The sequence below is a fragment of the Peromyscus maniculatus genome, chromosome 1 (assembly GCF_049852395.1).
Source record: "Peromyscus maniculatus bairdii isolate BWxNUB_F1_BW_parent chromosome 1, HU_Pman_BW_mat_3.1, whole genome shotgun sequence".
Lineage (NCBI taxonomy): Eukaryota > Metazoa > Chordata > Mammalia > Rodentia > Cricetidae > Peromyscus > Peromyscus maniculatus.
Genome location: NC_134852.1, coordinates 112039487 through 112064609, shown reverse-complemented (window position 1 = coordinate 112064609; position 25123 = coordinate 112039487). Strand labels below are relative to the sequence as shown.

At 36.9% G+C, this 25123-nt stretch overlaps 1 protein-coding gene across 3 annotated transcripts in view; it reads right to left on the bottom strand.

The window, feature by feature from the left end:
* Fchsd2 (FCH and double SH3 domains 2) overlaps positions 1 to 25123 on the bottom strand; it is a 246047-nt gene that overhangs the window by 25206 nt on the left and 195718 nt on the right. For 2 of the 3 annotated variants that reach the window (XM_076548355.1, XM_006982124.4), the window contains 5 exons: positions 24146 to 24268; positions 17707 to 17802; positions 8040 to 8156; positions 6821 to 6925; positions 268 to 429 (listed from right to left, as the gene is read on the bottom strand). In XM_076548355.1, coding sequence (XP_076404470.1) covers positions 268 to 429; positions 6821 to 6925; positions 8040 to 8156; positions 17707 to 17802; positions 24146 to 24268 — 603 coding nt within the window. Of the gene's footprint in view, positions 1 to 267; positions 430 to 6820; positions 6926 to 8039; positions 8157 to 15886; positions 15959 to 17706; positions 17803 to 24145; positions 24269 to 25123 lie in introns of all 3 variants that reach the window. The other variant, XM_016000690.3, reaches the window with a different exon arrangement.

Sequence of the window (25123 nt, the reverse complement as noted above, 5' to 3'; positions counted from 1 at the left end):
TTTCAGTTAAAATGCTATTTACCTTATAACTGGAATAATGGGTTTGGTGTTCAGACACCAACAGCCCAATTGTTGGCAAAGTATTCTTTACTGTATTAAAAAACAAAACACTAATACACTTGTTTTTTTCCTCCCTCTTCTTTTACCTATATTAAGTTTAAATGAAGTGACAGAAACAACCTCCTAATATTTTTTTTTTTTTAATTTTCACCAAGTTTGGCTATAGAGCAAATAACAGTCCATGAAATCCAAGAAAAGAAACCATACCGAATGTAGAGTGCCATTGCTGGTCACAGCTGGAGGGCGGGCCCACCGCTCATTTTCTAGTTCCTCCATCACTTGGTTCATGGCGCTCTTCAGCCACGTGTCCACAGAAACCCCAATCTGCTTTAGTAGCTCTAGCCGGGCTTCAGCTTTCAATTTAATTATCTTAAAAACAAAACAAAAAAAAAAAAACATGAAACAAATAAGGTTGAAGACCAAAGCAATTTCCCTTCACACTGATTAAATTATTCCAACTTATTAACAACTTGATATTTACCAGCAACTGTTGTATACTAATTTTTCACCTACAGTACAGAGAGAGAACATGAACACAACAATAGGAATCTGGGCCTCCTCCTTGTGCATGTGATGCATGTGCTCTATCACTCAGTCACACCTGCTGCATTTTGCACTGCAAGACCACAGAACTGACGACACATAAAACAGACCATGACTAGGAAGAGATGAGAATGCTCCAAGAATAGGGCTTAGAACATTTAGAAATCCAGCATCTTCAGTAGTCTTCTAAACAAATTCTAATCATGTTATCCCTTGTTTTAAAATGCTATGACTTTGGACTAGGACTGTTTTATTCTTAAAAGAAAACAAAACACATTTATTTACTTAGTATACGTATGTACACCACATGAGTGCAGGAGCCTGAAGAAGTTAAAAGAAAGCATTAGATCCCTGGAACTAGATACAGATGGTTGTGAGATAACATGTGGATGCTGAGATTGAACCCGGGTCCTCTGTAAGCAAAGTAAGTACTCTCAGCCACTGAGCCATCTCTCCAGCTCCAACTCTGGACTTTGCACTCTGAACTATTCTTTTCTGTCTTCCCATGGCCTCCTATGGTACACATCATTACACACTCCTCCAATACATCACAATCCCACCTGCTTGGTTGACACCAGTCCTTACATGCTTTAGGATGGCTGCTTATCTTCTGAGGGTCAGTTAAAACATCCCTTCTGTGAAGGCTGTTCTAATGATTCTCCTTTCTTGGGCAGCACATCATACCCTTCCCTCTATTCCTAAAGCACTCTGTGTAGATCTAGTCATAATGTGGAAGGCGTTAAACACCTAGCTGTTTAGCTCTTTACTTTTAGGACATAACTGAGCCTGCTTTAGCACTGGACACAGACATTCAAAGCTATTCTCCTAACACATGTTTAGTCATCATCTCTGAATGAATTCTACACAAAAGCACTTATACTGCTCTTCCAAGGAGATACTTTTCCTTAGAACTTTAGGTGAAGTTAATCTTGAAAGACTGCCATTCAATAACACTGACATAAAGTATTTCTTTTAAATAATAATGCTTAATAATATTTCTTTTTAGTAAAATTAACATTTTCCAGCGTAAGCTTCAAGAGCTTTGTTTTTGACTTGGCTGCCACTAGTGACTATTAATAAACAGTCCTTTTGATTTTAAATTAAATCATGATGAAGCTGCCGGAAACACTAGATCTTGAGAATAAAGAGTTGTTCTGAGCCAAATTCAAGATGGAGAGTAATTGTCTATTTTCTGGCCTTTGTTCCTAAACCATAGGAAAGTACTCAAAATGACAAAAATGAGCGCACGCGCACACACACACACACACACACACACACACACACACACACTTATGGAAATTATAAATGTATGTCATTTGACCACTAATGCAGAGAAACAAGTGTATTTTATTTCCTCAACATTAAGTAGTCTAGTTTATAGTAAGATTTATTTATTGATTGACTGACACAGGGTCTCACATAGCCCAACTAGCCTCAAAATTGCAGCCTTGAACTTCTGATCCTAATGCCTTTTCCAACTGCAAGGATTACAGACATATTTTATTATGGTATATAGAATAAAATTTTCTATGATAACTATTTTTCTCCTATTCTTGAGATTATACTATAATTACAACATTTCTCTCCACACCTTTCTTTCTCCAATTCCTCCCATAGATTCCTCCTTGCTCTCTTTAACAGCCACAGCATCTTTCTTCATTAATTATAATTACATCAGCCACAGCGCCTTTTTCATTATTATTACATGCATATATGTATATACGTATACTATTTTAAATATACAGTTTAGTGTATATTTAACACTGTTGTGCAACAATTACACCATCTACTTCCTGATTGCTTGCGTCAGATACAACTAAACTAAGGTCTGGAGAGGTGGCTCAGTGGTTCAGAGCACTGGCTGCTCTTCCAGAGGTCTTGAGTTCAACTCCTAGCACCCACATGGCAGCTCACAACTTTCTATAATGGGAGCCGATGCCTTCTTCTAGTATATAGATGTACATGTAGAAAAAAACATACTCATATACATAAATAAACATTTAAAAATATTTTTAAAAAAACCTAAAATTCTATGCACCAAATAACAGTTTCCCATTCCCCTTCCACAGTCCTGATAACTATAATTTGACTTTCTGTCTCCGTGAATTCAACTGTTTTGGGTACAACCATGCAGTACTTGTGACTGTCATCCTCTGGTTATTATTTGCATGGAATATCTTCTTCCATCTATTTTTGTCTTTAGATTTAAAGTGTTTTTCCAATAGACAACATATGGTTGAGTCATATTTTCAAAATATTTTATTTAAATTTTATGTGTATAAATGTTTTGCCTGGATGTATATATGTGCACCATATGTATGCCTAGTCCTCACGGATGTCAGAAGAGGGCATTGGATTCCCTGGATGTGGAGTTACAGAGAGTTGTAAGCTACCATGTAGGTGCTGTGAACCCAATCCAGGTCTTCTGCAACAGCAGCAAGTGCTCTTGATTCTAGTCCCTGTATCATTTTTAAAAAATCCATTCTGCTGATTTATCTTTTAGTTAGAGAATTTAATACACTTATATTTAAAGTCATTAATAATACAGAAGGATTACTTCTGTCAGCTTGCATTTGTTTTGTATATGCTGATAGCTTTTTATTCCTCCCTTCCTGAAGTACTGTCTTCTTTGGAGTTTAGTTTTTATTTTTAAAGGTTTACTTACTATATAATTGTGTGTGAGAGAGAGTTGTTTGTCTTTGTGAGCTTATATCCACCATATGCATGCAGGAGCCTCTGGAGGCCAGAGGAGGGCAACAGATTCCCTGGTATCAGAGCTATAGGTGACTGTGTGCCCTCATGAGGGTGGTGGGAAGCAACCTGGGTCCTCTGCAAGAGCAGTAAGTACTATTAACTGCTGAGACATCTCTCTAGCCCAAAGTTGGTTTTCATTTTTGTAGTGAGGTGTTTTAATTCCTTTCTCATTTTCTTTTACAAATATCTGTATATTATATATATTTAATGTATATATTAATAGGAAATTACATTTAATATCTTAATGCTATAACACTCAATTATTAATTTGCAATTATATATCAGATAATTAATGTGTGTATGTGGGTGACAAAAGGCATTACAAAAAATTTAAATACTTAAAAAAAACAGGATAAAAATATGATTACTAATGTATTATTTAAACAATTGTCTCATTCTAATTTTTTTTATTGTTGTTGTTGTTTGTGAGACAAGGTTTCTCAGTGTAGCACTGGCTGTCCTAGAACTTAACTCTGTAGACCAGGCTGGAACTCACAGATAATCCGCTTGCCTCTGCCTCTCCAGTGCTGGGCTTAAAGGCGTGCAACACTATGCCCAGTTCATTGTAATTTTTAATTAGAAGCTGATGAGAATACCATGGCTAATGTAAATATTCTTGTGAGAATTGTAGAAATCATAACAATGTAATAATGGCTTATTGTGAGATGTTAATCTTTTTATAAGCATCTGGCACATAGGAAGCACTCATTAAATAGCTGAATTAATCAATATGACTTTGCCTCAAATTAACCAGCCACTTAAGAATTAATCAATCACTACACAATCCTTATTTTCTGTATTTAAACTTTTAGTTTCTTCTCACTGAAAAAGTTTCTTTCATCTATTACAGAGTATACAACAGCTCTTATTCTAATTAGCAATAAAAATGGCATGGAACCACAGAGAAAAGAGACTAGACAAAGCAGATTGATTAACAAGGGAGGGAACCAATCATGTTGGTAGGAATTACAAAGAAAGCATGAAGAATATGATAAAATTTTAATCAGTGTTTTTCTCTTTTGGAAAAGTATTTATAATAAACAACAACAACAAAACAATGCAAATAACAATACGAGTTAGGAAAAGGAAAAACATTAGATTGATTAGTCAGTTTCTCTGAAGAGTTCAGTGATCTAGTCTATCCAAAAACTTCAATAGGACAATCCTTCAATTGTTGCCCTAATAAAATATGTCCTCATATCTGCTAACTAATTTTAGCATGGCTATTTTTGACTATCCAATAAGTAGAAACTAAGTGAGAGCTCATTTGAAGACAATTTCACAGATATTTAAAACTAAGATAATGGCTCTGATATCATGGTTCTATATTTTTAGTAAGAAAATTATCTTTGAGATTATAGATTTAACTGCCTGTGTCAGGAGAGGTAAGACATTCTGTTGTAAAACTCTCACTTCATATTTTTAGTTTTAAACTAACAAATAGCGAGTTTGGCATACTGAAAGGGATAGTAGGTCATTCAATCTAAATGAAGACTGTGTGACCTATTACTGCTACACTAAGGGTGAAGTGGAGCAGCCTGGTGGAGTTAGGATACTAGACAGTGACACCATGGTGGAGTCTGGAAATGGAAAATATAAAGACATCCCTTCAGAAAAGTTTTAGACTTGTCTTAAAATAGCCATTCCTGTTTCACTAATGTTTTCATCCAGTGTGGACAGGAACAAGGACAACTCTTTCACCACAAGCCAGTGTTTACCGCTCAGCAACTGCCTGCCAACAGTATTTGGCCAACACCTTGTAGAGGTTTCCTTGGGACTCTGGGTTTAGAGAGGAAAAAGGTTATTCATTGCACACATTGCTCTCCTCTCTGTGGAAGCTTGAGGTTCAGACTGTGCCAGGAATAACGTAGAGGAGGGTACAAGAACAAATGGCATGTCTGTTCTAACTCAGAGCACCTCCATGGGACAGTGCTCAAAAACTGCTTACATCCCTGTGCTTACTTACACTACCTCTCTATTACCCAACTACTGAACCGTTTTCTGAAAACCTTTAAAAGAATATAAAAAAAGTCACTAGTTTAGATGAACCCTCAACTAGTACAAGAATTCCTTATTCAGATGCCCTAAAGATGTTGTTTCAGAATCTGTGTGTTATATTATGTATGTATGTGTTCGTGTGTGTGCATTCATTATATGGGGTATACACATGGAGGTCAGAGGTCAATGTTGGGTATCTTCCTTGATTTAGCTTCACATTATTATTGTTGTTGTTATTATTTTGAGGCAAGGTTTCACTCTGTAGTCCTAGCTGGTCTGGAACTCAGTATGAAGACCAGGCTGGCCTTGAACTCATAGATATCTGCCTCCCTCTGCCTCCCGAGTACTGGGTTAAAGGCAAGCACCACAACACACATATGCATTATTACCATTATTTTTTTAAAAAGGCCTCTTGGTTGGGCAGTGGTGGCGCATGCCTTTAATCCCAGCACTTGGGAGGCAGAGCAAGGCAGATCTCTGTGAGTTCAAGGCCAGCCTGGTCTACAGAGCGATATCCAGGACAGGCACCAAAACTACATAGAGAAACCCTGTCTCGGAAAAAAAAAAAAGAAAGAAAGAAAAGGCTTCTCACTGAACCTAGAAGCTCAGGGATCTACTTGTCCCTACCTCCCCAGTGCTGGTATTAGATGGGTGCTAGAGATCAAGCTCAGGTTCTCAGGCTTGCATGGCAAGCACTTGACTGAGCCAGCCCTCACCTAGACTCTTCTCTACTTACAATGCTATATGATATTCCATAGGGTATATGCTTGGCCACCAGAAAGAAAACATTTCCTAATCTCAAACTCAGGTCTGCTTCCTTCCTATCTTCATCCTTAGGTTCAGATCTGGCCTGGTGGGTCTCATGACACACATCTGTGCTGCTTCTCTCACTGTGACTCATCATATACCACTTACTGGCTACTACTCCACTACGTTCCACCTCTGTGCTGACAGAGCTCCTCTGGTTCTGTGGGGCCCACCCTGTTCAACAGCCTTTACTTTATGCCTCCTTAACAAGAACATAATCTGGTTCTTTTATTTTATTTTATTTTATTTTTATTCTTGCTTCATTTGTTTTCAACATGTGTGTACAAGTTCTCAATGAATTGGCTCCAATCACAGTTTATCTCCTTTCCATAACCATATTTTCTTACTGCTACCTTGACTCTAATCTTATCCAGTTGCCCAAGCTTACCCTATGTAAACTGCTAATTCATTGCTTCTCATTTCAACTTCCCCCTTCTACAGAAGAGTAACATAATGGGAACTTTTTTTTTGGAGGGGGTCGGGTAGGAGAAGTTTCATAGCTACAACCCTAAAAAGGTCTTATGACTATGTGGACACAGATGGTTCGTTGTCTTCAACTTAAAATTCCCATGTAGAAACTCAATTTCAAAGATGCATGTTAAACTGTGACACCGTGCCTAGAACTGAGTGACATGCTATAACAGGCAGCTGTCCTTACCTCTGCTTTACGGATATTTTCTCTAGCTTCATCTATTTTCTGTTCCAGCTCTGCTCGACTTTGTTCTGATACAGCAACTCCATGACATTCCAGATCATTTAGAACCTATCAAAGAAAATAAAGATGACTGTTTTTGTTCTTGTGTTCTTTCCTTGAGCATTTAGGTAATTCCAAAGGGTTCAGTGGCTAAAGCCATGACTCATTTTTAAACTTTTACTTTTTATTTAACTAATTTATAAACTGAAAGTTGTAAAACAGAGTCCCTGGCTTAGCTTCCCCTGATGGAAACAACTTACAAAATCATGCAATAACAATGCAACTGGATCTCAAAAACAACACATTTCAAGACTTCAGTGGGTACCCTAAACCACAGCAGTACGGAACCTTGTATTTACTATGGTTTCCAATGTGACCTACAGTACTGCATATGGCACCAGAGTTGACCTGCCCTTCTATGGCTCATAAGCTGGCGCCTCCTCAGTATGGCTTGCATGATAAGGCCACAATTAAGTGAAATTTGGGGTTACTTGAACACTAGCACTGTGACACTGTGACAGCTCATCTGCTAACAGATGGTGATGAAGTAACTCACAGGTGAGTAGAGTTGACAATGTGGACATGCTGTATAAAGCAATCTACAACCCCAGGGGGCACAGAGTCACTTTGATTTTTTTTTTTTAAATTGATAGATGTAGTATATTTGTGTTGTTAAAACAGGGTCTTATGAAGTTCACATTATTCTCAAATTCACTAGGTGACTAGCCTGGAGTTCTGATCTTCTAGTTTCTCTCTCTCTAGTTCTAAGATTACAGGATTGCATTGCCACAATGCAATTCCTCAGTGCTTGTACCAAACCTTGTCATGTCTGCAGAGACTGACCTCACTCTCCTTAAAGCACATGCCCAACAGTTTAATGGTAAACACTTACACTTAGAGCACTGCTACTAGGATTTTCAAACTTCTCAACACTGCAAATAGAACTACACAAAGAACCTGAGTATGACTCCTTGAATGCACTCGAGTATTTATTTGAGATGAAAACATAACAGTGGAATTTGTATATGCTGTTTGTTTGTTCAGTTTTGCTGTATTGGTGATCAAACCAACTACCTTGCACACTTAATAAGCAGGTGCACAAATAAAAATAAAATCCAACCCCTTACATCTAGCTAAAATCTGATTTCAGCTGCACACAGTCAGGGTGCAGTACCATACTTACCCGCTGCTGATGAACAATAGTTTTGTGCTCACGTGCCACACGTGTGGCCCATTTTCGAGCCTCCTTATTTAGACTGTGTTCCTCTGTGGTACCAGTTTCTGATTCTAATTGTCGACTCTGCAACACAAGAGAGAACAGAGAGAGAAGCACTGTTATCTCCACCGCAACTCTACCAATTCGTAGTTGGACCAGAGGGTCTTTCTTCAATCAGCACTGAGAATATAAGACATGCCCTACTACTGTGGGAAGCAAGGTCTCATGTCACAGAAAGTCAATATGAGGCAGCTACACAGAGATTAGTAGCTTTGGAGGCTACTGGGGATGAACTCCTTCCTCTTTAAACACTTGATTAGCAACACTGAAAATTCCAGAAAATACCTGTCCTCTGAAAGTCAGCCTTTCATTGTTGGGACACTGTGCCCTCATATACCTAAGAGGATGGTATCTATTTACTTAACAGGAGGACTTCCCACAAATTCTCTTATGACTATCTTCCTCACTTATGAGAAACTGCTAAATGCAACAAAATTTCCACCAGAGGAAAGAGCCATCCCTCACGTTAAGAATCCTCATCTGGGCAGTAGTGCAGTACGCCTTTAATCCCAACACTTAGGAGGCAGAGGTAGGTGGATCTGACTTCAAGGCCAGTTTGGTCTACAGAGCAAGTTCCAGGACAGTCAGGGCCACACAGAGAAACCTATCTCAAACAACAAAACAAAACAAACAAAAATAATCCTCAGGTAGTGCTGGAGAGAAGGCATAGTATTTAAGAGTACAAACTGCTCTTGAGGAGGTCTGGAGTTTGGTTTCCAGATACACACACACACACACACACACACACACACACACACACACACACACACACACACACACAGATACATACACATAAAGATAAATTTTAAAAATTTCAGGTACATTTCCCCAACAATATATTTGCCTTTTATATACATTAGGGCAGTTATCAGAAAATTATCAAAGCTCTTGTTTTTTAAAAAAATTTATTTACTTATTTTAAAATTTTGTATCATTATTTACTTTTATTGTATGAATGTTTTGCCTTAAATGTCTGCCTGTTTGAATTGTGTGTCTGATCTGTGTGGAGGCCAGAAGAAAGTATCAGATCCCCTGGAATAGGAGTTACAGGTGGCTATGAGCTACTGTCTGAGTACTGGGAATTGAACCTGGGTCCCATGCAATAGCAGTCAATGCTCTTAAATGCTGGGCCATCTCTCTGGCTCCATAGATTAAGGTAATTTTTTACTAATTTTTAAATAGATGCATAAGTAAAATTTAAATGTGTAAAATCCTAAAGTAAGTGGGTATTTACTTAACCTGTGGAAAATGAAAATAAATATCAGAAATACTGGCTAGAATTATAGTAAAATATGATACAACAGAAATTTAATGTCAGAGTTTTGCTACTATTATATCCTAAAATCTTGTTATTCATAGTTCAAGGAAAATACAGATGAAAGACTCTTCTCTTTTCCGTCCGGAAATTGGAGGGAGAAACAGTCCTCATTTTTTTTCTGCCTGTATACATACTTATCTACGTTTTATGGATGTTGACCTGTGCTTTTTCAAAGATGTGTGGCAACATTCTGAAGGACAGTCATTACTAGTTCTGGTAACGGGAGGAAGACACATTGAGATGTACGTAGGGTTGGAAATCGAAAATCCTGGTTCAGAACACAGACTGTGAGCTGTCCGAAACAGGTCTCCCGGTGTTGCCCAGGCTATTCTTGAACTATTCTTGATCCCCAGAAGCTAAGTGAAATATAGGGAGGAGTCATGTTGCTTGGATTGACCATTACTTATTCCACACACCTTTTGGGCTTATTGAAATGCTAAAGAACAGGGCAGTGAGATCTATTTTTTGGAACAGAGTAAAAGAAGTCTCAAGGGATTGATAGTTATCAGTCCCATAAAGAAGGTGAGTACCTCAGGGTTTCATCATCCTTGTCATCTCTTCTATCTTTGATAGTCTGGTATTTCCTATGGCAATTAGGAACAAAACTTAAAACAAAAAAGGAAAATTAGACTCCTCTTATGTGAAAATAACAAAAAGAAAAGATGGCCAGTATTTATTACTATGTGCCAGACACCAAGTCACATTGCTTCTTTTCATGCCTAGTAAGGTAGTCATTTCAGGTACAAGAAAGCTGAGTCAGCAAAGTTAAATACATAGAAATCAAACAGTTGGTTTTGGGAACGAATCTATTATGTCTCTACTGTACAACTGCTCTATGAATATCTAATGCTCAATGACTCACATGACAGCTGGATGGCTCTCTAACACAGATCCAAATAAATGTACCTGTCAATTCTTCACAGACTAGGCTTTATTGGTGTGTGTGTGTGTGTGTGTGTGTGTGTGTGTGTATGTGTGTGTGTTAGTACACATTTCATATCCTCCCAAATAATTATACATTAAAAACTAATTTCAGCAAAGAAAGGTATATTTTACATACTTTAGGATGTTTTTCTTTTTTATTTATCTATCAAAACAGGGTCTCACTATGTAGACCTGGCCGACCTGAAACTTGTTACGTAGATTAGGCCAGTCTTTAACTTATGGTGATCCTCCTGCCTTCCGTGGTTTGGGATTATTGGTTTGTGTGAACCCATCTAACTTTAGAAGGACTTCTGATTTTATAGGTATCATCTAAGAAATGATAACATGAGGATATAAAGACTACTTTAGAATAAAAAAAAAACTATACGGAAATATAGACAAAGCCTTCTTTCAGAATTGACTATGAATAAGCAAACAAGTTACTACACTAAACAACTTGACATTGGCTGGTGACATTTGTAATCACATGTAATTAACACTACAATTCCTCAGTTTATGGTAGTAATGAATATGGCTATAAAAGTTCATTTTAGTGGCTGGGGAGATAGCTCAGTGGGTAAAGTGCCTGCCTTATAAAGATTAGGATTTGAGTTCAAATCAGTTACAGGCACACATGTAAATGCATGCACAGGTGTACTAGAAAACACACACAATAGCCACAAACATGAACACATGGTACATAAAATTCAGTTTGGTAAGTTCCTTTCACTACAGTATCTAAAACATAAGTCATAATAATATATTAACTTGAAACAGGTTTCATCAGTATGATATAAAAGATATGCCAAATAACAAGGTTCAATGGCTAGAAAGATGTCTAGGTAGTTAAAAACATGGCTGCCCTTCAAGAAGACCAGAGTTTCATTCCCAACATGCACATGGAGAAGCTGACAACTGCCTTCAAATCCTGATGAAGGGAATTCAACATTCTCTTCTGGTCTCCTTGGGTACCTACACACACATACTCCCATGGGCAGTATACATAAACAGAAATAATCTTTAGGAAAAAAAAAAGAAGGAACAGCTAACTCTAAGCCTTAATAATAATACTGCAATGATATGTTTCAAGTAGATATTCTGGATTTATGCAGGAGTGCTATGTATGGTGCAATCTGAAATGGGTTATATATGTGAAAAGGTTCTCTTTTTAACAAAGATATATTTTTATTTTCTGTATATGGTGTTTGCTTGCATATATGCCTGTGCACCACATGTATGTAGTGTTCACAGAGGCCAGAAGAAGGCGCTGGATTCTCTGGAACTGGAGTCACTGTTGATTGTCAGCCATGGGTCCTGGGAACTGAACCTCTGCAAGAGCAGCAAGTGTTTTAATTGCTGTGCCATCTCTCTAGGTCTCCCAAAAGTTCTCTTTTTGTTTTTTTGTTTTGAGACAAGGGTTTCCCTGGGTAGCCAAGGCTGAACTCAAACTCACAATCCTATCTCAACTTCCCAAGTGCTGGGATTCTACAAATATGCTATCTCACCAGGAAAAAAAACAGTGCTGTTGTTTTTTTTTAAATTTTACAAAGGATATGGAATTATTCAGAAAAGTTCTATTTTATCATAGCAGTAAAGCTGGAAATCCAAATAATTCTCATCTAAACCTGGATTAAATGTTAGTAGCTCAAAAATTCTTAATTCAAATTACAAAATTAAAAATAAAACTAAGGAACAATTATTCTATCCTGCCTCTGCAGGATATTACTGCATATCTAAACATGTATATTACTGTCATATCTAAATACATTCTATAGTTCTCCACTTATAATAATTATAATTATCTATGAAACTCCCAACAAAAGCCTAGGTTATAACATGGTATTTCTCACATTCTCTCTCATCACCACAGGGTACTTGTCATTTTAGGACTAGATCATTCATCTTCAAACTTTTCAGCTACAGTACTTGCTGAATGACTTTGAACAAACATCCTCAACTTTAAAGCAAAGGATTAAAAATTGCATCTAAAATAGAGTTGTCATAAAGATGAAATGAATTAATAGTAGGTCATATAGTTAGAAAAATGTCCAGCATGAACTAAATGTTCAAAAAATACCATCCAATAATTTTTGTTATTTTCCAATTTCTGCTATGTTGTTTCTTGATCCCTGCAGGATAAATTTTAGCTCATCATCAAGATTTAATTCATAACAAGAACCTGTGAGATGGCTCAGTGGGTAAAGGCATGTGCCATTAAATCTGATGACCTGAGTTTAATCCCTAAGACCCACATAGAAGAAGCAGAGAATTAACTCCCATAATGTGTCCTTTGACTTCTGTATTAATAAATAAACATTTAAAAACACTTAATTAAAACAAGGACTTTTATAACAAGAAAAATAACATAAAAGCAACATAAAATGTAAAAATGGATAAAAGATTGAAATAAATATTTTACCAAAGTAGATCTATAAAGGTCTAGCAAGCTCATGAAAACATTTAACAGCTAGTCATCGAGTAAACACAAACCAAAACTACCATAAAATACTATTTCCTAACCACAAGGATGGCTGAAATCAGAGATGGGCTAGTATGCAGCTCAGCAGCAGAGTGCTTGCCTAGTATGCATAAAGCCTTTGGTTTGACCTCCAGGCCTGTGAAATAAACAACAAACAAAAATAGACGGACAATAACAAATATCTGTTAGGATGTGGAGAAATAAGAACCCGCATACAAAGCTGGTGGAAACAAAAAATGATGTGGTTACTTTGGCAAATAGTTTAGCAGTTTCCTAAAAATAATTTAAACATAATTTACCATGACCCAGCAACCCTAGCGAAATGAAGACACATTAATATAAATAAGTGTTTACAGTAGCATTATCTCCCCCATCACCTCTTTCTGTGACTGTTTGTGTGCACACACGCACTTGTGCCATGTGGTCCAGAGGACAACCTTGACTGTTATTTCTTAGGTGTTGTCCATGGTTGTTTTTTTTTTTTTTTTTTTTTTGAGACAGGGTTTCTCTGTGGTGTAGCCCTGGCTGTCCTGGAACTTGCTCTGCAGACCAGGTTGGTCTTGAACTCAGAGATCCACCTACCTCTTCCTCTTAAGTACTAGGATTAAAGGCGTGCATCATCACTGCCCAGCCCACCTTTTTTTGAGCTATAGTCTCTCGATAGCTTGAAGCTCACCAACAAGGCTAGGATGGTTGGTCAGCAAGCTATGTAGAGTTACCCGTGTTTACTAGCCATAGTACTGTGATTCTTTTTTTTTTTTAAATTATAATTACATTTCTCCCTTCCCTTTCCTCCCTTCAAACTTTCCCATATCCCCATTCCTATTTGCTCTCAAATTCATGCTCTCTTCTTTCATTAATTGTTATTGCATGCATATATGTATACATTTATACATATATACACACCTAAATATTACCTGCTCAGTCTGTTACTTACTATGTATGTTTTGAGGGCTGACCATTTGGCATCAGACAACCAATTGTTGTGCTCTTCCCTGTGGACTGTTAAGCAAAACAACAAGCCTGTTGTTTTTTTGTTTTGTTTTGAAAAAGTAGGTTCTGGGTATTGAACTGCTTACAAGAAAAGTACTTTATTGACTTCTTCCCAGCCTGGTAAGAGTCAAGGTGCAAGCAACCTAAATGTCCACCAAATAATTAACAGATAAACGAAATGTGGAATATTCATGCAATGCAACATTAATCAGAAATTAAAAAAAAAAACAAAAAACAAGTACATTCAACAACATGGATAAATCTGAAAGACATGTTAAATGAAAGAAACAAGATACCACAGACTACACATACTGTATGATTTAATTTAGTGACATGCCCAGAAAAGGGAAATTACAGAGACAGAAAGTATAAGTTGCCTGGATGAGGGAAGTCTTCTAATGATGATGTAAATGTTCTGGAACTTATTTATAATGATGCTTACATAATTTGGTAAACATACAAAAGTTATTGAATACACTGAACTGAGTAAATTATATAAGTATGCCTCAATAAACCTGTCTTGAAAAATCTCACATCAGGGTTTACTGATTATATCAGTCACTGGACACCAAGAAAATGCCACTATGTGCAGTTAATGCCTTAATCTTATCTGTGTATATGTTAGTGAGCTCATCTAGTCCATGGTCTGTAGATGACCATATAACCAAGTGACTTCCATATGCAGTAGGGATTCAGTGTTTGCTGAAATTACATATGCTTCAAAACAAGATGAGAACAAGAATGTTTTTAGAAATATGAATGAGGACAGAGGCAATTAGCCCTTCCTGCATGGCCAAAGTTCAACTCACAAGATGATTGAGTTAATAGCTCTGACTTACACTCTTCACTCCATGGTAGGTTTAGTGCTACCAACTCTAAAAGGAAGCAGTTAAATAGTGGCCCCATCCTCGTGAAGAATAGTAGACTATATGGAGAAGAAAAAATATTGGGGATGGTATGTATGTATGTATTGGTTTTTTGAGACAATTTCTCTGTGTAGTTCTGGCTGTCCTGGAATTCTCTTTGTAGACCAGATTGGCCTTGAACTCACAGAGATCCACCTGCCTCTGCCTCCTTAGCGCTAGGATTAAAGATGGGCACCGCCACCACCACCTGGCAATATATTTACTTTTTACTTTATGTACTTTGGTGTTTTGCCTGCATGTGTGTCTGTGGGGATGTTGGATTTCCTGGAACTGGAGTTAGAGACAGTTGTGAGCTGCCATGTGGGTGCTGGGAATTGAACTCAGATCCTCTGGAAAAGCAGTCAGTGCCCTTAATTGCTGAGCCATCTCTCCAGCCCCTGGGTGTTTATTTTTTCTGAGTAGAAAAAAATTACATACAAGAGCTGAAATTAGGCTGCTGGCTGCTCTTACAGAGGACCTGAGCTCAATTCCCAGCCCTTGCATAGTGCTCATAGCCATCTGTAACTCTGGATCCAGGGGATTCAGCACCCTCTTTGGGCTTCTGCAGGCACTAGGCACACACAAAGAACAGACATGCATGGAGGCTTTAAAAAACTCAAGACACATAAAAATTACACACAAAATATTTTATAGTTAACAATCTGGAATGATTTTTGTAAATTCACATTTCTCTTCTTCCATTACAAAAAAATTGTTCCAAAAGCACTGACCATTCCTTTTCAGAAGACAAAATGTATAGCAGGAAGAACATTAATACTACCATCCTAACAGTTATGTGCCATTCATCCATGGTAAGACTTTGGTCAAGTTTCTTTACTTTTTTAGGCTCCATTTTTCTTTTAATAAAGGTAGGATTAGTTCAATGCCCCTGTACTGAGGAAACTAAAGGTGATTCAGATAAGATGAAGAATGAGCACCCCACTTTCTTGATTACAAATAGTTAAAAAAAAAAAAAAGCCTTCCTAATTTTTAAGGTAAAAACTGATAGCCATGGCTGATTCATTTAAGGCCCCCTAGACATATATATGACTTGTATGCCAGCATCAGGCCCCGCCCTTCAACGACATGCAAGCCCACACATTCCACCCTTCCCCCCTTCCCATATCCCATATACCTCAGCTATGGTCATTCTCAGAGCACTGACAGGGGAGAGCTCAATATCCACCAGTTGGGCGGCTTTTAAACTCTGCCCAGTAAAGAGTGCACAAGGACAGAAAACAGCAGAGAGTTAGAATTTTAAGGTAAACAGGGACATAACAGCTAAGAACATTAGCACAGTGTCTAGAAACAAAGAGAGGTATTAGGGTTATAATTAAGCTTGGAAAAGTGAGGTAAGAGTCACTACTATTCTGTGGCAAATGGACAAAGACATAATCTCAAATTGGTCATAATTTTAAGCTTATCAAACTCAAGAAACTTGTTCATACTCTTCATCTTCTTCTTCTTTTTTTTTTTTTTTTAAAGCTACATCTCATTCTGTAGCCCATGCTAGCCTTCTCCTACATCAGCCGCCCTGCTGCTGGAATTATAGGAATGAGTTACCACACAGAATTATATCCTGTATCTTCTAATGTTCCACTTATTCACGCCAGGCTTCAAAGAAGTCAAACTCCAAGAAAACGTCACTGAGTCATTAAGTAGAAGTTGAGTGCTTGTAAAGGGGGAAGAGCTGGGGAGGTAGCTCAACAACAGAGCACCTGCCTAGCACTCACAAGGCCTTAGGTTTCATCCCCAACACTGCCAAAACTAAAAAAATTAAATTAAATTTAAAAGGGAGGTATTACTATAACAAATAATGATTATTATATAGAGAAGAATAAGGATTTCCTCCATTTCTTCCATATAGCCTCTGACACAAGGCTATATGGATGTAAGAAAATATAAGAAAACAAAATACTGGATATGGTGGCTGACACTGTAATTCCAGCACTTGGGAGGCAGAGGCAAGATTTCTGTGAATTTGAGGCCAGCTAGTGCTACAAAGCTGAGACTATTTTGTGGGGAGGGTGAAGAAAAATCAAGCATATATGTATTAAATTCATAACTATATTATAAGCTCCCCTGCTACTGACTCTGGTTTTATCAAAAGACTTACAAATATACTTTGCCTTCTATTTTAGCTTGCCTACTTTAGGAGAATGTGCTAGAAATGCTCAGACTATCTTATCACTCTATACTATTAAATTTTGTATTTTTATTGTCAAATTGATATTTTGTCTCTTTCCAAACTTCAAATAATTGTAAACTTTTCTCATAAACTTGGAAAAAAATTATCAATGTCTGCTATTTAAAAACTTCCCGCCAGGTGGTGGTAGTGCACACCTTTAATCCCAGCACTCGGGAGGCAGAGCCAGGTGGATCTCTGTGAATTCCAGGCCAGCCTGGGCTACAGAGGGAGATCCAGGACAGGCACCAAAACTACACAGAGAAACCCTGTCTCAGAAAAAAAAAAAAAAAAAAGGAAAAAGAAAAAAAAAACCCTTCCCATTGGGGCTTAACATTAATACTTTTAATAATTTAAAATATGAAGGGAATTGTCAAAGTCCTATAATTTGTATAAAGCCAATGAAAATATTTTCATGTACATATTTATCATTCCATTTATTAATTCTATTCTGGTTAAAATTTAGCCACTGGTTGGTTTGAAGGAAATAGTATGAAGAAGGATATATAGTATGAAATATGGGCAGAAAACATAATTTATACTGGAAAAAAATCCATTAAATAATTTTTATTTTATGATTGTTTTCAGATTTTCTGTAACTTCTTTAACTCAACCTACAGTTCAGAGACACTGGATGTGGAAGCTGTACTAAGAAAGAACTGTTGTGGTTTCTCTGCGCCCTCACAGTTGTTAAAATTAATGAGACACACTCAGCTTCTGCTGCTTATTCAAGCACAAACGAGTGAAATGAAGACGTGGAATTCCCTTACAGTATCACTGTCACAAGGCTGGAACTGGAAGGGCTGAGGCTTGTGAAACACAGCATTCTCTTGTAGAAACAGCTGCAGGTTATAGTCCCGTACCACCTAAAGACAAAACAGGAACCTGTAAGTCTTAAGTAAGGTTAAAATGTCCAGTAATTATATTCTGAAGTTTAGTCTAAAGTTTAGAGGCTGTCCAGATGGCACATCAGGTAAAGAGTGCTTTGCTGCACAAGACTGATGGCCTGAGCTCAATCGCCAGAACCCACGTAAAGGAGAAAAGAGAGAACCAATCCCACAAAGTTGTCCTCTGACCTTTACAAGCGTGCTGTAGCATATCTCCACATGCTCGTATGTGCATGTATACAAACACACACACACACACACCCCACATCAAAAAATAATAATTTAAATAAAATGTTTAAAGCTTAAGATTTATTCTGCTACTTTCTTATTTACTTATTATTTTTGACATAGTCTTAATATGGAGCTCTGGCTGGCCTGGAATATACTATGTAGACTAGACTGACCTGGACCTCATGAGAGATTGACCTGCCTCTGTCTTCCAAGTGCTGGGATTAAAGTCATGGATCACCATGCCTGGTGTTTCTTTGAAACAAACAACAATTTATTTTAATTGTGTGTATACATACATGTCTGTGTATGGGTTTGTGTACCTCTGGATGCAGATGCTCATGGAGTCTGGAAGGAGTCAAATACCCTAGAGCTGGAGTTACAGGCAGCCTGAAGTGGGTGCCGGGAACTCAGGTCCAAGATCACTACTTGCTCTTAACCACTGAGTTATCTCTCTAGCCCCTTGTTATATTCTAAACAAGTAAGAAATTTTCCAACACAATGTGGTAAAAAAGAAAGAAAAATGTTACACATCTTACTTTTCTTAACTAAGTTCTTATATGTCTGGTTTTCTCAAGAATATAAATTTGGAAAGTACTAGTTTAGAAACTAGTCCAGATTAGGAGACCAGATAAATAACATGCATTATTCTAAGATGACAAGAAGACAGCTACTATACAAATCTTATTGCAGTTGCGGGGAGATGGGAAAAGAATTGAAAGCACATAGTCCTTTTGGTTTCTCCCAGCTCATTTTCTTGTTTTAAAAAAGTTGTATTTTCATTATGTGTATATGGTTCATAGGTCTCTTAAGTCTGAAAACCAACCTACTACATGATATACCTTGAGAAAAGCTAGGAGTAAGCAGTACTTAACTGAACACAAGCTGAGTTCTACTTGGCCTCACTGCTTGCCCTTTACTCAACTTTTAACTGCTGTCCATTAGAGAAATAAAAACTGGGCAGAGGTACAACTCCGCTCTTTTGCACATGGTTATGCACTTGCCTCAGTGCCTTCTCTGAAGATCATAGCCTTTTCAACTAAACAGGCAGGGTGCCTGTATAAGTATAGGTTTAGGTTTATTTCAAGACTAAAACTTTATTTCACTGGCCACTTATGTCTCTCCTAATGTCCACACATACTGTCTTGATTTCTGTGACTTTATAGTAAGCTTTGTAAGCTGGAACTGTGAGTAGTTCAATTTTGCTTTTCCTTTTTAATATTATTCCAGCTAGTTAGGGTTTCCTCACAGTTCCATATAAACTTGAGGATTGTCTTTTCCACTTCTATAAACAAAAATGGCTACTAGAGTTTTGATAGGGACTGTATTAAATCTTTGGGTAATACTATAAAGGCAGCAATATGAAACCTTCCAATCTATGAACATTTATCATTTATATTTATTTAGATCCTCTTTTGCAATACTTTATAATTTTCAGTACGTAAGTCTTTGGCTAAATTTATTCCCAGGTATTTTATTCTTTGGATACTACTGTAGTTGGAATTGATTTTTTAATTGTATTTTGAGATCATTCATTGATAAGACACACAATTGGTTATTATGCCTTTATCTTGTTTCTAGAGTAACTTTACAGAATTGCTTTTTTTTTTTTAAATCTGGGTTACTTTTTTAGTAGTTTTTACATTTGTTCTATTGATACATAGAGAATCATACCATTTCGAACCAACAGTAATTTTGATTCTTCTTTTTCTAACCTAACTGTTTAAGTTAGAACTTGCAGTACAGCAGTTAAGCCTGGCCATGAAAGCAGTTCTTGATCTTGGGAAACATTGAGCATTTCACTACTGAGAATGGTATTAGCTGTTGGCTTATGGCATGCTTTTTTTGTTTTGTTTTTTTGAGACAGGGTTTCTATGTGTATCCCTGGCTGTCCTGGAACTCACTATGTAGACCAGGTTGTCCTCAAACTCACAGAGATCCTGCTTGGCTCTGCCTCTCATGTGCTGGGATAAAAAGGATGTGCCAACATGGCCAGCTTTCATGTCTACTGTAATGATCATAATTTTGTTCTTTATTTCATTAAATTCACCTTTTCTGGTGAGTTTTTAAGGTATTACATAACAATGGACAGTTTCCAAAAAAATAGGATAAAATTTTCAAGTTATGAACTGTTCAAGAGCTACATTACTAATTGGTAGAAGTATTCTTTGCAGGCAGAAAGCAAGCACACAGGAACATACTATACAGGACAATAGAGTTGCTTTTAGAGCTACTATCTTAGAGAAAATATCTATGGCAACATCTGCTTCAGTTACATATACAAAGCATTTCATTAAATATTAAGGAGAAGAGCAAGCTTCATAAATAATTAAAATTTAATAGAAGCTCCTAGGACCAGCTGTTTCCATTTACATGATGAAAGCTATAGAGAGCACTTTAACATTTATAGTATGTAGTGTCTGCATGAATTACCCTTACAACATCTTTGGGACTATGTTATGTTGTAAGCAAGCAGGAAAAACAGATTTTTACCCTAACAAAGTAGTAACAGTGTAGAATAAAAAAGTCTAGATTTTCAAACTTTCCATTTGGTTGGAAATCTTTGGGTTGCTTTCTGAACCATAACCAGAGCAGCATAACGAACTCTTTGTAACAGAAGAGCACATGGTATAAAACTTGTAGGTGTGAATACTTTTCGCTTGCAACAACTCCAAGCTACATCATTCATATTGAATTTTTATTCCTACCATTTTCAGTCTTGACATAAAAGCATCTCATTTATACCTCACCCCCAGGGAGAGAGAGACTCATATGAGTGAAGGCAGAAAATAAAAGTTTACCTCTTTGTCTCCAAAGAATTTCATAAATTTTTAATATATTTTCAATAAAAATAATAAGATAAAGAGATAATAAATTATAGTAGAATAGCACTACAGTAATGGAAGTACTGTGTGTATGTGTGTGTATGTGTGTGTGTGTGAGAGAGAGAGAGAGAGAGAGAGAGAGAGAGAGAGAGAGAGAGAGAGAGAGAGAGAGAGAGAGAGAAGAGACAGACAGAGAGAAACACACTCTCAGGCTTAACCTATCTTTCTTTTCATAAAACAAACAATTTAAGAGATACTAAGAAGGCCTAGAAAATCAAATACATGTATAGTATTAGCTGGTTTTCATGGCTACATGTTTTATAAACTAAATATAGTGTATCTAACTTAACATTTTCTTTGAAAGAGAAGTTTCAAAAAAGTATGACAAATAATTTTATTCTAACAAAATTAGAATAAAAATAGATTATAATCTCTAGTTGGTTGAAAGTGAAAAATATCATCCTGCCACATTCACACTAAATGCAAAAGTCACTTCTAAATAACGTATGAAGTAGAAAGAAGAATAAAAGCCCTTCACCCCTTCATATTACAGAGTGTAGGAGAGAGAGAGGGAGGGAGAGGGAGAGGGAGAGAGGGAGAGAGAGAGAGTGTGTGTTTAGGTAATTAAAAACAAGAAAAACAAGCTTTTCAAGAAATAGCAAGAACACAAAGTAAGGAATATAGAAAGAAATACTTTGGAGAAAGGTAGTAATTGATGAAATCGAACACTGAAAAACAGAATAAAACATTTCTGGCAAAATTAACAAAACTGACTGGTATCACAAAAAATAAATGAAGTGCAAACAAATAACAAGGGAGATGGCCACAAAGACAGACAAGCTCTTAAAAGACATGTGCTACCAGATCTGATAAATGGACAACTATATAAGAAAATGAGAGCTGCTAAAACATAGTGAAAAACAAACGAAATCAAAAATGAGAAAGAAAATTCAGAAATCCTGAATTGACTACTAAACAATTTTTTCAGCAGTCAAAAACCATTGCTATGTAGAAGCAACAAAACCAACAAGCTTCTATAGATATTTTCCTCCAATATTCCCGTATGACTTCAAACATATACATTAAAATAAAAAGAATTGGCCAGGTGGGGTGGGACACACATTTAATCCCAGCACTTCAGAAGCAGAAGCAGGTGGATCTCTGTGAGTTCAAGGACAGCCTGGTCTACACAGTAAGTCCCAGGTCAGTCAGGGTTACACAGTGAGACCCTGTCTCAAAAATAAATGCATTAATCAATAAATAGTCTAAAAAGTTTTTCACAATGAACACCTGTATGCTTATTACTACAACTCTACAATTACTATTTTACTTTCAAAAATGTATTCATTCATTCATCCATCCTTCTTTCTACGCATCAATATTTTTACATCTTTTAATGGGTTCAGGGTAGGGATAGACATAGGACAAGATGTTAAAAGTATCATACTAGTAATGTTTATATTTGATATCAACTTAGCATCGTAAATGTTTTTCCTTAAGTTTTTAAAGAAGATTAATTTACATGACTTTATGTGGATGAGTGTTTTGCCTGTATGTATGTATTATGTGCAACATGGTACATGCCTGATGCCCATGGAGGTCAAAAGGTGGTGTTAGATTCCTTGGACCTGGAGGGAGCCACCATATGGGTGCTAGGATCTAAACCTGGATCTTTTGCAAGAGCAAGTGCCCTTAACTGCTGAGCCTTCTCTCCAGCCCCATTTTAATGTTTAAAAAAAATTTTTTTTTAAAATTAAAACATAGAATCAGGAGCTCAAGTACACTGAAACAAGAATATTTGCATTAGGAGGTGTTTATCCAGGATAAAGAATCTGTGTACCCGCCTTTAATCCCAGCACTCGGGAGGCAGAGCCAGGCGGATCTCTGTGAGTTCGAGGCCAGGCTGGACTACCAAGTGAGTTCCAGGAAAGGCACAAAGCTACACAGAGAAACTCTGTCTCGAAACAAACAAACAAACAAACAAACAAAAAACCCAAACAAAGAATCTGTGTACCCTTCTCATTCCATCTTGTGATTCCTAAACAGTTTCTAAATACATTAGCCAGTTCCTGTTCTCCGTGAAAATAAATAAATAAATAAATAAATAATAATAAATAAAAAAACAAAAGAATTGAGCTAGATCTTTTAAAGGTGTAGATCTAGGTAGCCGAATGGTATACACTTTAAAATGCATAGTCAGGAAATAATCATAATGCATTTTCCAGAAAGAAAGTAACATTTACAGGAACATTGTATCTTCTAAAGGAGATTCACTATTGCTAAAAAGAAACATAAGTTATCCAATTCTCAGGAAAAACAATATTTATTTTCTTTCAGTGTGTATAATTCAGTATTTATATTCAGCATGGCACGTAGGCAAAATTAACAGATCAATATTTTAAATGAAAAGATTATCAAAGAATGATAGCATATAGAAAGTGAGTTAGAGCTGGCCTGGTGGTGCACACCTTTAAGACCAGCACTCAGGAGGCATAGGCAGGCGGATCTGTGAGTTCGAGGCCAGCCTGGTCTACAGAGTGAGTTCCAGGACAGCCAGGGCTACACAGAGAAACCCTGCCTTGAACACCTCCCCACCACCCCAAAAAGAGGAAAAAAAAAAAAGAAAGTGAGTTCAGGGCTAGGAGAGGTGGTTCAGTGGTTAAGAGCAACTGGTAGCTCTTCCCAAGGTCCTGAGTTCAATTCCCAGCAACCACATGGTATAGTTCAGAACCATCTATAATGGAATCTGATGTCCTCTTCTGTCATGCAGACCTATAGGAAAAGGGAGCACTCATATACACAAATAAATACATCTTTTAAAAAAGTGAGTTTAATTTGTTAAAAACAAACTCCAAGGCACTACAGAATTTTATTTTTAAACCACTTATCAATGCTACATTCCCTGTGTATATCTTTCTTACTCTCTGCATTGATACATAACCTTGTTCTCTCAAATGACTGATTCAATGGATTTGAACAGAACAGATTCTTCACTGATTCTTCTCAAAGGTAATGCTATGTATAGCAGCATATTGCAGGGGGCTGATGTCTGAGCCAGCCTGCTACATCACCTCCCCTTTCATTCATGGCTGTGACAACAGTTTCTCCACTCATCAACAACGTTCTCCCACTTGGTTAAGGAGACTTTTTTTTTTCCAGAAATACATCCTTTAAAACCTTCTTCTAATAAGTGGTATCTTCATTTTCAAAGTATGAAAAACTTTAGATTCTAAAACGGCAATACCATCCATGCATTAAAGACACATTACCTTGCTGGAGTTTTCTAGTAAAAACTGGAATGTGTTCTGTATAGCTTGGCAAGTTTCTAGCTCGGTCCGGCTGAAAGCTATTAAATAATCCTTGAGGTGGTCATACACATTTCCATCAAGAGCCTAAAAGAGGAATATATAGAAGCCAAAAATTATGATAGAGCTTTGGCACATAATTCCTTTGTCTGTAAGAAAATTAGGGATGTTCAATTTAAAAATATATTAATAAACTGACAAAAGACACAGATGATTACCTAAGAACAGTGAGCAGTTACTAGGGAAGTGCTGAATCTTTAATGAATACTAACCAACAAAGGGAAATTCTAATATTGCTAAAGCTTATGAAAAAAATAGAACATTTTGGAAACAAAAACACCTAGGTTCTGATCGTTGCTTATCTGCCTCTGTGGACACTTAATGACAATGAGGTGTAGGAACTTTACATGGAATAATCAAAAGAAAGCACAGAGCCTGGAAATGATACATAATCAATATTAATCTCCTTCATTTTTCTCATCCATTATTAGTAGAATTAGAGTTTTGTATATATCTGCTACAGAGCAATCTGAGAGAAAACATAAAATGTCATGAACATTTATGCACGTTTTTGTTCGATTATCTACATAGAAAACATTCCTGTCACAGACACATCTAAAACAGAAGCCGAAGAGAAAAACACTCAGGTCTCGACAACCGTTCCAGGAGCTTTCCTCTCATTCCAACCCATGAAAACAGCAGCCTATCTTTGAAGTCTGTATTTTTCTTCTCATCAGCTATTAGAACTGGCATACAGCTAGCTCTGTGTATAGTGACTGCTGCTCTCTCCAGTCAGAGCTCATCAGCTCTCACACAGTGCCCGTGAACTTTCTTAATAATGGCTTGAGTACACTTCTTTGCAAACAAAACCCGCCAACCTTTCCCTTGCTTCCAATATATTCTAGAGGTCAGTTTAGCATGTGTGCAAGTGTTCTAGATTTC